Raw genomic sequence first — 13,088 nt, forward strand, 5'->3', positions numbered from 1 at the left:
GTAGAGAATGGACTTGAGGACACAGGGAGGGGGAAGAGTAAGCTGGGACAAAGTGAGAGAGTGGCATGTACATATATACACTACCAGATGTAAAATAGATAGCTAGTGGGAAGCAGCTGCATAGCACAGGGAGATCAGCTCTGTGCTTTGTGACCACCTAGAGGGGTGGGATAGGGAGGTTGGGAGGGAGACGCAAGAGGGAGGAAATATGGGAATATATGTATATATACAGATGATTCACTTTGTTATAAAGCAGAAACTAACACACCATTGTAAAACAATTATACTCCAATAAAGATGCTACGAAGAAAAAGATATAGAATGGCTGAATGGATAGAAACAATAAATAAATAAATAAACAAATAAATAAAGAGAAATTTAAAAATACCTTGAGACAAATAAAAATGGAAATACAATAAACCAAAAATCTACAGGATGCAGCAAACACCATTCTAAGGAAGTTTCTAGTAATACAGGCCTACCTCAAGAAACACAAAAAATCTCAAATAAAAAATCTAACTTTGCACCTAAAGAAACTAGAGAAAGAAGAACAAATGAAGCCCAAAGTTAGTAGAAGAAATAAAATAATAAAGATCAGAGAGGAGATAAATGAAATAAAAACTAAAAAGACAGTACAAAGAACAATGAAACTAAGAGCTAGTTCTTTGAAAAGACAAAAATGACAAACATTTTGCTAGACTTGCTAAGAGAAGAGTCAGAGCTCAAATAAATAAAATTAGAAAAGAAAGAGAAGAAATTACAACTGATATCAAGGAAATACAAAGTAACATAAAAGACTATTATAAACAATTTAACAACAACAAATTGCACAACCTGGAAGAAGTGGATACATTCCTAGAAATACACAATCTTCTAAGACTGAATCATGAAGAAATTTTTTTAAATATTGATTGATTATTTGGAAGGAGGTTGAGTCAGAAAAAAAAAAAAACTCCCACCAAAAAAAAAAAAAAAAAGTCCAGGTGAGTTCTACCGAACATTTAAAGAATTAATAGTTGCACTTCTCAAACTATTTTAAAAAACTGAAGAAGAGGGAATGCTCTCAAACTCATTTTACAAATCCAGCATTACCCTAATACCAATCCTAGACCAAGAGACCACACTCATTCATACACACACAAATTACACAGATGAACATAAATGCAAAAATCCTAAACAAAATATTAACAAGTTGAATTTAACAATACATTAAAAGGATCATACACCATGATCAAAGGGGATTTATTCCAGCAATGCAAGGATGGTCAACATCTGCAAATCCATCAACATGATACAGCACACTAACAAAATAAAAGATAAAAATCACATGCTTGTATTAATAGATGCAGAAAAAACATCTGACAAAATTCAACATCTGTTTATGATAAAAACTCTCAACAGAGTGGGTGTAGACTAAACATACCTCAATATAACCTAGGCCATATATGACATACTCAATGGTAAAAAGCTGAAAGTTTTTCTTCTAAGATCAGGAACAAGAAAAGAATGCTCACTCATAGGACTTTCATTTGACATATTTTGGAGTTCCTAGCCAGAACAATTAGGCAGAAAAAATAAGCAAAATTAATCCAAATATTTTGGGAAAACAAAAAATTAAAAGTAGAAATACCATATGATCCAGCATTTCTGGTCATTTATTTAAAAAAAACAAAAACTCTAATCAAAAAGATATATGCACCTTATGTTCATTGTGGCATTATTTACAATACCCAAGATATGAAAAAAAAACAACTGTGTCCATCAGTAGATAAATGGATATGAAAGATACGGCATATATATATATATACACACACACACACACAAAAGAATACTACTCAGCATTAAAAAAGAATATAATCTTGCCATTTGAGACACTAATGGACCTTGAGGATATTATGCTCAGTGAAATAAGCCAGACAGATAAAGGCAAATACTGTATGATTTCACTTATATGTGGAATCTAAAAGACACAACAACTGAAAAAATAGACATAAAACTGAATTCATAGATCTACCGAACAGATCGGTGGTTGCCAGATGGAAGGAGACTTGTGGGGTTGGGCAAAATGGGTGAAGGGGATCTAGAGCTATAAACTTCTCATTATAAAATAAATATGTCATAGGGATGTAATGTACACTATGGTTACTATAGTCAATAATACTCTATTGCAAATTTAAATGTTGCTCTCATTATAAGAAAAACAATCTTTAACATTTTATGGTGACAAATGTTAACTAAACATTGTGGTGATAATTTTCACTGTATACAAATATTGAATCATTATGTTGTACACCTGAGTGGAATGTCATATATCAATTATACCTCAATTTTTAAAAAATTTGCATAACGTGGTGCCATACTGTATCTAGTGTCTTGGTGAGGTGATAAAAGAGAAACAGACATGTGAAGTGTGTAATCACTAAGTTTAAAAGTCCTATCTTTTAAGGAAGCCTATTTGCTCTAAAATACTGGGGGCGGAGGTAGGAGTGAGGGGGGATTATAGATGAAACAAAACTAGCCATAATTTGTAATGATTGAAGTGCTGGGTAACGGGAGTTCATTATATTATTTTCTTTAGTGTACATTTGACAATTTCTGTGATGAAAAGTTAAAAATAAATAAAGGTTTGTTTTGTTAACATAAAAAAAAATGTGGGGGAAAACCGCATGCCTAGGAATCAATGAAGCACAACATTTGTGATCGCGTCTTACTTCTGGTTGACGTCAGGCCTGGAATCAGAGGACAGGCCAAGTTCTCGCTCTCCCACTCACCAGCAGTGGGACCTTGGGTTCATCACCTAACTTCTCAGCTTCTTCAAGTATAAAATAGAGATAATATCAGTTCTGTCTACCTTACACGGCTGTTGGGAGGAGCTAATGAAACAATGAGAGTGAGAGGGCTTTGCAAACTATGGTGCCAAATAAATGCACACGTTGAAAGGAAGAGAATTCCAAGTCTATAAGGCCTCTGAAGGCAGGTTCTAGGTGTGATTCACCTCTGTATCCTCCACCAGGTCTAGCTGCATCATTCATACAGTAGATGTAAAGATGACAATTTGTTATTCCTATGGCTGCCTTGCATCTGAACGTCTTTACCACATTTGGGGAGTTCCTCGTCGTGAGTCTTGGGAACAGAGCCCACCTCCCAGGAGAGGAAATGCAAGTGTAGAAAGCATGTCCCTCACCAGTCTAGCAGCTCTGGAGCAACCCGTACACTCACGCTTCATTCATCAGAGGCACTGCCTAGACTTTGAATTCAGAAGCAGTGATACTAAGAAGCAGGGATTATGGTAGCAGCCCCGAGATGAAGGAGGAGCTGGGGCTCGCAAGCAGCACCCAGCATCCAGCCCCAGTGGATGAGCATCACAAGCTGAAGTGTCTAGGACACGGCAGAGGCAGTGGCGGCAGAGGTAGCCATATTCTGAACTTTGTTCCTCCTGCAAAGCATCCACACTTGGCTCTCAGCTCTCCTGGCATTTCTTCAAGCAATCCAGGATCCCTTTAATAAATGCTTCTTCCGGGCTTCCCTGGTGGCACAGTGGTTAAGAATCCGCCTGCCAATGCAGGGGACACGGGTTCAAGCCCTGGTCTGGGAAGATCGCACATGCCGTGGAGCAGCTAAGCCCGCGTGCCACAACTACTGAGCCTGTGCTCTAGAGCCCATGAGCCACAACTACTGAGGCCTGAGGCCCGCGCATGTAGAGCCCACGCTCCGCAACAAGAGAAGCCGCCACGATGAGAAGCCCGCGCACTGCAACAAAGAGTAGCCCCCTCTCGTCACAACTAGAGAAAGGCCATGTGCGGTAACGAAGACCCAGCGCAGCCAAAAATTAATTAATTAATTAATTAAATTTTTAAAAAGTAAAATAAAATAAATTCTTTTGCTAAAATCTAAAATAGTAATAATAATAATAATAATATTGTCATATCTTTGTATGGTGACAGATGGTAACCAGACTCACCAGTGATCATTTTGAAATGTTTAGAAATATTAAATCACTATGTTGTGTACCTGGAACTAACAGAGTGCTGTAGGTCAATTACACTTCAGTAAAAGAAAGAAAGAGGGGAATATGAGACAGAGCACAGTTTTCACTCTTAGGTACTAACCAATAGTCTCAATTCTTAAGAGACTATTAAAAGTCCAGAACCGGGCTTCCCTGGTGGCGCAGCGGTTGCGCGTCCGCCTGCCGATGCAGGGAAACCGGGTTCGCGCCCCGGTCTGGGAAGATCCCACATGCCGCAGAGCGGCTGGGCCCGTGAGCCATGGCCAATGAACCTGCGCGTCCAGAGCCTGTGCTCTGCAACGGGAGAGGCCACAACAGAGGGAGGCCCTCATACCACAAAAAAAAAAAAAAAAGTCCAGAACCTTGTTTCTGACTGCAGCAACTAAGCGCAACAGAGCACAAAGCAACATGAACAAACCTTAAAAACAATGCTCAGTGAAAAGTAAGAAACAAAACAAGATAATACAGAGCCATTTACATTCATGGAAAATACATGCAAAAACAATAACACAGAGTTTGCCAAAACATACGCGAACAAAAAAATACATATGGAACCCATTAAACTGGTTTTCTAGGCGGAGGAATGGGAGTGGAGAATGGGGACCACAATGTGTAAATAAACGAAACACAAAAGGTGTTTTACACAAATTAATAATGCTAATATACCACACACTAGGAGTCAAATTGACTCAGGCCTCTGTACTGCCTGCTCCCCAAGGAATATCTGGACCTCGTTAGTATCACAGCTTCACTGCCCTTCAGAGTTCAGACCTCAGGGGGCAACGGGCAGGTTGGCTGAGGTTGGATGTAGTCAGCTTCTCTAGTATTTCCCTCATGTTGCTCTTTTCTTCTATGACTCGCAGTGATGTCTCTGGCTCTTCCAGGGTTGGAGCAGTAAGGGGCAGAAAAAGTCTTATGCAACTGAATACAGCCATTATCCTGCGCTGGTACCCCCTGTACGTGGTCCTGTCCTGATGCTGACCCCCCTCAAAAGAAGCTCTTATGTCCCTTATAGCAGCGGTCCCGAACCCCCGGGCTGCGGACCGGTGCTGGTCCACAGCCTGTTAGGATCCGGGCCGCACAGCAGGAGGCGAGCAGGGGGGCCAGCGAGCGAAGCTTCATTTGCCGCTCCCCATCATCCTCCATTGCTCGCGTTACCTCCTGAACCATCCCCCCCATCACTCGCATTACAGCTTGAACAAACACCCCCCAACCCGTCCATGGAAAACTCGCCTTCCATGAAACCGGTCCCTGGTGCCAAAAAGGCTGGGGACCGCTGCCTTATAGGACCCGTCTCTGAAGATACACCTCCAAGAATTAAACATGATTTAAATATAAAAGGAAAGACTAACTTGCCTAAACCCCAGCACCGACTGCCCAAAGAATAAAAGAGCAAATACATATACTGCTTTTGACCCAGTTGCTTTTGATCCAATGTGCTTTTAAAAGAGCCAGCATAAGCTGGCTGTATAATCATATAATAATTATAGTAACCATTTGATGAACACTTGCTACAATACTCCTCATTTAACACACACAACGACTCTGTGACACAGATTCAGTTACTATCCCCATTTCATAGAAAAAGAAACGGAATGTAAGAGAGGTCACAGAGCCAACACGCAATGTTACTTGGATTAAAATCTTGTGCTTCCTATTTCAAAATCATGTTCTTGGCCACTGCATTTTGTGTACATAAGCGGTTGCACTTGGCAGCGGGGATAGCAGAGAAGAGGTAATAGCACTGGCCCTGGGGATGATGATCTGACGATAAAAGAACTTCATGACTTCTTTAAGAGGCCTCAAGTCACTCAGCAATAAATGGAGAAGATAACTGCCTCTTTTTCGGGTGAAGTAATGGGAGATAAGACCAGTTTCACCTCTTGATTTTACGGAAATCAAAGGAAGCGGCTAAACCACGTCTGCCAATAGGTGTGGATGGAAACAGGAGGCCACTTACAGAGTGTAGCTTCCGTGGGTGGCCCAGCTGCACCTGCTTCATCTACACAATGGGCATAACAATAATAGTATTCCCTCCTAGGGTGGTTGTGAGAATTCAATGTAGTAATATATGTAATAGATTTGGAACAGTGCTTGACAGATAACACTCACTATCTAAACACTAGCTACTTACTCTTGGTATTAAAGATAGAAAATTGAGGGAGTTCCCTGGCGGTCCAGGGGTTAGGACTCTGCACTCTCACTGTCGAGGGGTCAGCCCCTGGTTGGGGAACTGAGATTCCCACAAGCCGCGAGGTGCAGCCAAAAATATATATAAATAAAGATATAAACTTGGCTACTAGGGATCTCTGTGGCCTTAAATACATGTAAGCTCCAGGCGATGGGGAGAGGCTTGCACTCATCTTGGCTTTCTCTCAGTAGGTGTTTAGTTTGGAAGATTAGCTAGCTATCGTCCTGGCCAATAGAAAGCAGAGTTCAGAGGGGATATGACAGGGATGGAGAAATAAGATGTCAGGAAATAATAATAACTCCTAAATTTTACCATTTCTATGGTGAAACATGGCATTTAGAGTATACCAACTTGGTCTTGGTCACCCTCACAATTATCTGGAATATTATTAACAAGTGTCCCTTGTCTTAGCCTTCATCCCCACCTCTGTAAAAAGACAATAAAGAGTGTGGATACCCGCGGCGGCAATCTGACCCCAGAGCCCACCCTCCTAACCTCTGCTCTCACTACTTCTCAAGGGGCAACCACCGAGAGCCAGACATCAAGGTACGGTGTCAACAAGGCTGGGGCCATTGTGGGTCACAGGCTCAGTAGTTGTGGCTCGTGGGCTCTAGAGAGCAGGCTCAGTAGTTGTGGTGCACAGGCTTTGCTGCTCCGCGGCATGTGGGATCTTCCCTGACCAGGGCTCGAACCCGTGTCCCCTGCATTGGCAGGAGATTCTTAACCACCGTGCCACAAGGGAAGCCCTGTGAAGGCTCTTCTTACATTAAGATCTGAAATCATTTCCTCCTTGCAGAAGTTATTTTTTGCAAATGGCATAAATACATGATTATGACATTGGTCTTGAAACGCACTGCAGCGCTCCCTCGGTTCTGCCCAAGTCCGCGCAGCCTGGAGCATGTCTCTAACATGGGATGAAGTGCCGGCCCTCTCAACTTCATGGAGTTGTCAGCAGCAAAGGAGATCATGGAAGTGACCGGTGACTTGTAAACAGTACAGGGCAAAACGAACCTGAGGGGATATCGTCAGCTATAGAAGAGAGGCCATGTGTTGTGTGCAAGATTAATACTTCCTATTGTTCTGATACTTGGTTGGGAGCCTTGTGGAGGTCATCACACAATTGTGTATGTCACCACTGAGAGATGTGGAAAGAATAGTGGGCAGAGATTGCCCAATCTACCTGTTTCTAATCCCAGAAAGGATTGGATTTATTTCCATGGTCCTTCCTAGATCTAAAATCCCAACTCTGCGTGCCCCTTAGAACCAGAAGGAACCTTAATAGTCATGGAGGTTCTGAGTCGGCCTCCTACTGCAGGACCCTGTGTGACACCCTTGATGCCGCTGCTGGAACGGCAGTTAGTAGGTGCTCAGTAAATGCATGTTGACTGACGGACCAGCTGGGCCTCTCATTCCTCATCTGCAAAAATAAGGAGGATGGCAGACATGACATCTGAAGTAATTTGAAAGTTTAAATGTTCAGAATTTGGGTGCAATTCAAAAGTGTTGTCAGAGTGGAAATGGAATTCTAGGGAGATTGCTTAATTATGAAGCAGCAAGCGTGTCACGTGGAGGCAAAGCTCTGGTCATCCTATTCCCTGGAAGCCTTAAGGATTTCCTTCTCAATGCAAATCAAAACTACAATGAGGTACAACCTCACGCTGGACAGAATGGCCATCATTAAAAAGTCAACAAATAACAAATCCTGGAGAGGGTGTGGAGAAAAAGGGAACCCTCCTACACTGTTGGTGGGAATGTAAATTGGTGCAGCCACTATGGAAAACAGTATGGAAGTTCCTCAAAAAACTAAAAATAGAGTTGCCATATGATCCAGCAATACCACTCCTGGGCATATATCCAGATGAAACTCTAATTTGAAAAGATACATGCACCCCTATATTCATAGCAGCACTATTCACAATAGCCAAGACATGGAAACAACCTAAATGTCCATCGACAGTTGAATGGATAAAGAAGATGTGTTACATATATACAGTGGAATATTACTTAGCCATCAAAAAGAATGAAATAATCCCATTTGCAGGAATATGGATGGACCTAGAGATTATCACACTAAGTGAAGTAAGTCAGAAAGACAAAGACAAGTACCATATGATATCACTTATATGTGGAATCTAAAATATGACACAAATGAACTTATCTACAAAACAGAAACAGACTCACAGCCATAGAGCATAGACTTGTTGTTGCCAAAGGGCTGGGGGAGGGATGGATTGGGAGTTTGGGATTAGCAGATGCAAACTATTATATAGAGAATGGATAAACAACAAGGTCCTACTGTATATAGCACAGGGAACTGTATTCAATATCCTGCCATAAACCATAATGGAAAAGAATATGAAAAAGAATGTATATATATGTATAACTGAATCACTTTGCTGTACAGCAGAAATTAACACAACACTGCAAATCAACTGTACTTCAATAAAATTAAATTTTAAAAAAAGAATTTCCTTCTCTAACTAGCTTGCCCTCATTCTCATTCTCTCACTTCTCTCCCTCTCTCTCTCTTAGTTCTACATGGAAATCTGCTCAGAAATTTCTCTTTTGCACCAAATGGGGATTACTTGTAAATCCACTGGTGAGTTGATTGAGAACAAATATTTTGGTGAAAAGACTTTTAAAAATCTGAATTTTTTTCTAGCTTAATTTTATTTATTTATTTATTTGAGGTTATTACAAAATAATGGCTATATTTCCCTGTGCTGTACAATATACTCTTGTAGCTCATTTACTTATTTATTTATTTATTTATTTATTTATGGTACGCAGGCCTCTCACTGTTGTGGCCTCTCCCATTGCGGAGCACAGGCTCCGGACGCACAGGCTCAGCGGCCATGGCTCACGGGCCCAGCCGCTCCGTGGCATGTGGGATCCTCCTGGACCGGGGCACGAACCCGTGTCCCCTGCATCGGCAGGCGGAATCTCAACCACTGTGCCACCAGGGAAGCCCGCTCATTTATTTTATATATAGTAATTTGTATCTCTTAACCCGCTACCCCTATCTTAACCTTACCCCTCTCTCCCCAACTGGTAACCACTAGTCCATTCTCTATATTTGTGAGTCTATTTCTGTTTTGTTACGTTCATTCGTTTTACTTTTTAGATCCCACATACAAGTGATATCATATAATATCTGTCTTTCTCTGACTTATTTCACTAAGCATAATAACCTCTAGATCCATCCACATTGTTGCAAATGGCAGAATTTCATTCTTTTTTATGGCTGAGTAGTATTCCATTGTGTATATATACATATATATATATATATGTATATATATACCACATCTTTATCCATTCACCTGTTGATGGACACTTAGGTTGCTTCCATACCTTGGCTGTTGTAAATAGTGCTGCTATGAACACTGGTGTGCATGTATCTTTTTGAATTAGTGTTTTCATTTTCTTCCAATATTTTCCCAGCAGTGGAATTCCTGGATCATATGGTAGCTCTATTTTTAGGTTTTTGAGGAACCTCCATACTGTTTTCCATAGTAGCTGTACAAATTTACATTACCACTAACAGTGTACAAAGGTTCCATTTTCTCCACATCCTCACCAACATTTATTACTTGTTGACTTTTTGATGATAGCCATTCTGAAAGGTGTGAGGTGATATCTCATCATGGTTTTGATTTGCATTTCTCTGATGATTATTGATGTTGAGCATCTTTTCATGTGCCTGTTGCCCATCTATATACCTTCTTTGGAAAAATGTATATTCAGGTCTTCTGCCCATTTTTTGATTGGGTTGTTTGGTTTTTTTGATATTGAGTTTTATACATATATATATGTGTGTATATATATTTTTGGGGGGGATCTTAACCCCTTATTGGTTATATCATTTGCAAATATTTTCTCCCATTCAATCGGTTGTCTTTTCATTTTGTTGATGGTTTCCTTTGCTGTGCAAAAGATTTTAAGTTTAATCAGGTCCCATTTATTTACTTCTGCTTTTGTTTCTTTTGCCTTAGGAGACAGATCCAAAAAAATATTTCTACGTCCTATGTCAAAGAGGGTTCTGCCTATGTTCTCTTCTAGGATTTCAATGATTTCAGGTCTTACATTTAGGTCTTTAATTAAAATCTGAAAATTCTTTTGGAAATTATTTTTTAAATCTATATATCTGTGCATCACTAATAAGCTCAGAGTACTGTACAGCTATTTTTCGGTATCAACTCCTCTCAGCCCATAATTCTAAAGGTGACCGGGGAAGACAACCATCTCTCACTTTCTAGAGAGGAGAAAGCAAGTCCCAGTGGAGTCTGTTCCACACTGAGCTGAACTTGCTTACAAAGATGTGGAGCAAGCAGAGCTGAAAACCAACCCAGGAGAATGCGTGTCTTTGAACCAAATCATCTCCAAATGCCCTGGGAAGTGCTTGCAGGCTTTGTTTGTGCTGCCAGCAAAAGAGAGACTTTTCACAAAAGGGCTGTTTTTCAAAGAACAACAAACGCTATTTTAAACTTGGGGGTGGGAGATCGTATCTGGACCGTTTACACAAGCGAGTGCTGGCTGACTGACATCTCACCCCAGTGTTTGCCCATTCTGGCTTCCCAGGAAAGCAAAGGGACCTGCTTCTGATGGCTCTGGAAGTGAGCAACAAATGAGGTCTCCAGCAGCATTTGAACTTTGCAACGTAGGCAGAAACCCTCAACAAGGTCAGGCTGGTGATGTTTGCCACCCAAGTGGTCTTGGGCATTAAAGGGGGTCAGGAAGCTATGGAAGCTTCCCGAGACTTGAGCACTGTCAGCTAACCCCGTGCTGTCTGTGTGTGTGTGTGTGTGTGTGTGTGTGTTGTCCCTATTGTTCTAGGACAATGCTGCTTGATTGTAAGAAGCCAACCTCTGGAGTCTGGCTACCTGGGTTTAAAACCTCACTCCACCATAGCTAAGCCCATAAACTCCCCAAGCTTCAGCTTCTATGGGTGTAAAGCAGGGATGGTAACAATGGTTACCCAGGCAGCTGTTGTCAGTGGTCAAGAGGCTGACACACCAGAGTGCCTTAGCAGTCCTGGCACATGGGACACGCTCCAGCCATGCAGGTCATTGCTGCTGCCATGACTGTTTCCCCTCAGAAGTCCAACGAACTCCCCACCAAACAGGAAAGTGTGTCTGACCCTTGCAAGTCCAGTAAAAAAACAGAGGCAACAATACCATCCTGCTCAAGGTGTTAGGTTTCAAAAATATATAATAACAACAACAACAATAATAATAACAACTTTTCCATCACAACTCCTCCAGTGCTTTCTATAGCATTATAGAGTTCCATGAAATTCTGAAACAGAAGCAGCCAGCTGTGACCAGCAAGACAGGACAGGGAAAGGTGCGTCCCTATGGTAGGAAATTTTCTCTAAAAGGTCGGTTATTTTTACAATACAGCCCTAAATCTTTCCAGGAAAACACAGCCAAGCTCACTCAGCAGGGGGTTGGAATCACATTTCCCCTTACCTCACCAGAAGTTTCAAACTAACTAAAAACATGGCAATGACTGCCAGTGGCCGGTTGGAACTTTTTTAAAAAAAATCATTTTCCGCTTTCAGAATCTGAAAAATAGGGATTGAAACAGTGCAACATTCAGAAGAGACAAAAGAGACAGTTGGGGGTGGTTCCTAGCTACCTCTAGAGTCTTCACTGCAGCATCCTCAGTGTAAAAGAGATGTGGATCCTCGCCTTTCGGTAAAAAGTAAGGAATCTACTACACCTTAAGCACTGAAATGCAAGATGCTCCCAGCCCAGATTTCCTCGCAACTCAGCCAAACGGTTTTGCGGAGTTCAGCCGAGTGGGGGAAGGGAAAAGAGAGCAACCAACTGTGCTCGCGTCGTACCCCTGCGGTTTTCAAAGGAAATAAAGAAAAGCCACTAACCTTGCCTCCTGTCCGGGAAGAGCACAGGGCCGGGCTGAGGTTGTCTCCCATAGCAAAGGGCCCCCAAGTACAGGAGCTGAGCCACCACGGAGAGCTTTGCAAGCCAGCTCCTCTGTGCACATGGCATGATTCAGTTGTTGCGGAGAGAAAAGTCAACAAGTTTTAGCTCAAGAAATCAAGTCCTCGCCTGTGGCCGAGCAAGAAGATGCAGGGGTGCATGGTCCAGGAGTGGGGAGGGGGGAAAGCTGCAAGGCTGCCCACGATCTCCCTTTGCTCTTTTAAGCAGGAAGGGGCTAGTTACCTTTCCGTCCCCTCCCTCCTCCCGAAAGTGGAGTGATTCAGCTGACAGCGTCTGCTTTCCGTGGGGTGCGGAATGGGTCAGAGCGGGAGGGCGCAGCCCACCCCCGAACCCCACCCCTCTGCCTTGGGCGCCAGGCCTTCTCGCAGACAGCTCCGCGCATCTTCCTCCGGGACTCCCACCCCCGCGCTCCGCCGGCCCCGCCCAGAGCCCGGCCAAGCCGGCCAAATAGGGGAGCCCCGGGGAGAGTCACCCTGGGCGGGACTCCGAGTGAGAGGCCCCCCGAGGCCAGCCCCTCATACAGGCGGAAAATGTTGAGCGCAGGGATGGGGCAGAGAGGACCCCACTCCCTGACCCTCCTCAGCTCAGTGCTGCCCCCTTTCCGGCCTTTCCCAGTTCCCGAACTTTTCCTACCGTTGCTCTACCAAGACTCCTCAGACGGTCTCTGCGATTCTCTTCCAGGCCCGGCTAGGGCTTCCATTTGAAAAAGTAACATGCAATTTTTCTCTTTGCCAAGTCACACAAAGGGAAATGGTCTGTTCAAATGCTAGTTCAACCCTGGACAGGTCCCTTCATCTGTACCATGAGGCTATGCATAGGACCAAAGGACCATGAGGCACTCTGAGTCTGCAGGTCTCTCTAGTGCTTTTCTAATTTCCTAAGCCTACCTCCACTCACCCAAAAGGAAACCAGGAGAGCAGAGGAAGTA

General features: G+C 42.8%; 1 protein-coding gene across 2 annotated transcripts in view; it reads right to left on the reverse strand.

Moving 5' to 3' along the window:
• Positions 1-12,391, reverse strand: part of ADAMTS12 (ADAM metallopeptidase with thrombospondin type 1 motif 12) — a 433,405-nt gene extending 421,014 nt beyond the window's left edge. For both annotated transcript variants that reach the window (XM_055086520.1, XM_055086519.1), the window contains exon 1: positions 12,082-12,391. In XM_055086520.1, coding sequence (XP_054942495.1) covers positions 12,082-12,208 — 127 coding nt within the window. In that variant the 5' untranslated portion in view covers positions 12,209-12,391. The remainder of the gene's footprint in view (positions 1-12,081) is intronic.
• Between the last annotated feature and the right edge of the window lie 697 nt (positions 12,392-13,088).

The sequence above is a fragment of the Physeter macrocephalus genome, chromosome 8, assembly GCF_002837175.3.
Source record: "Physeter macrocephalus isolate SW-GA chromosome 8, ASM283717v5, whole genome shotgun sequence".
NCBI lineage: Eukaryota > Metazoa > Chordata > Mammalia > Artiodactyla > Physeteridae > Physeter > Physeter macrocephalus.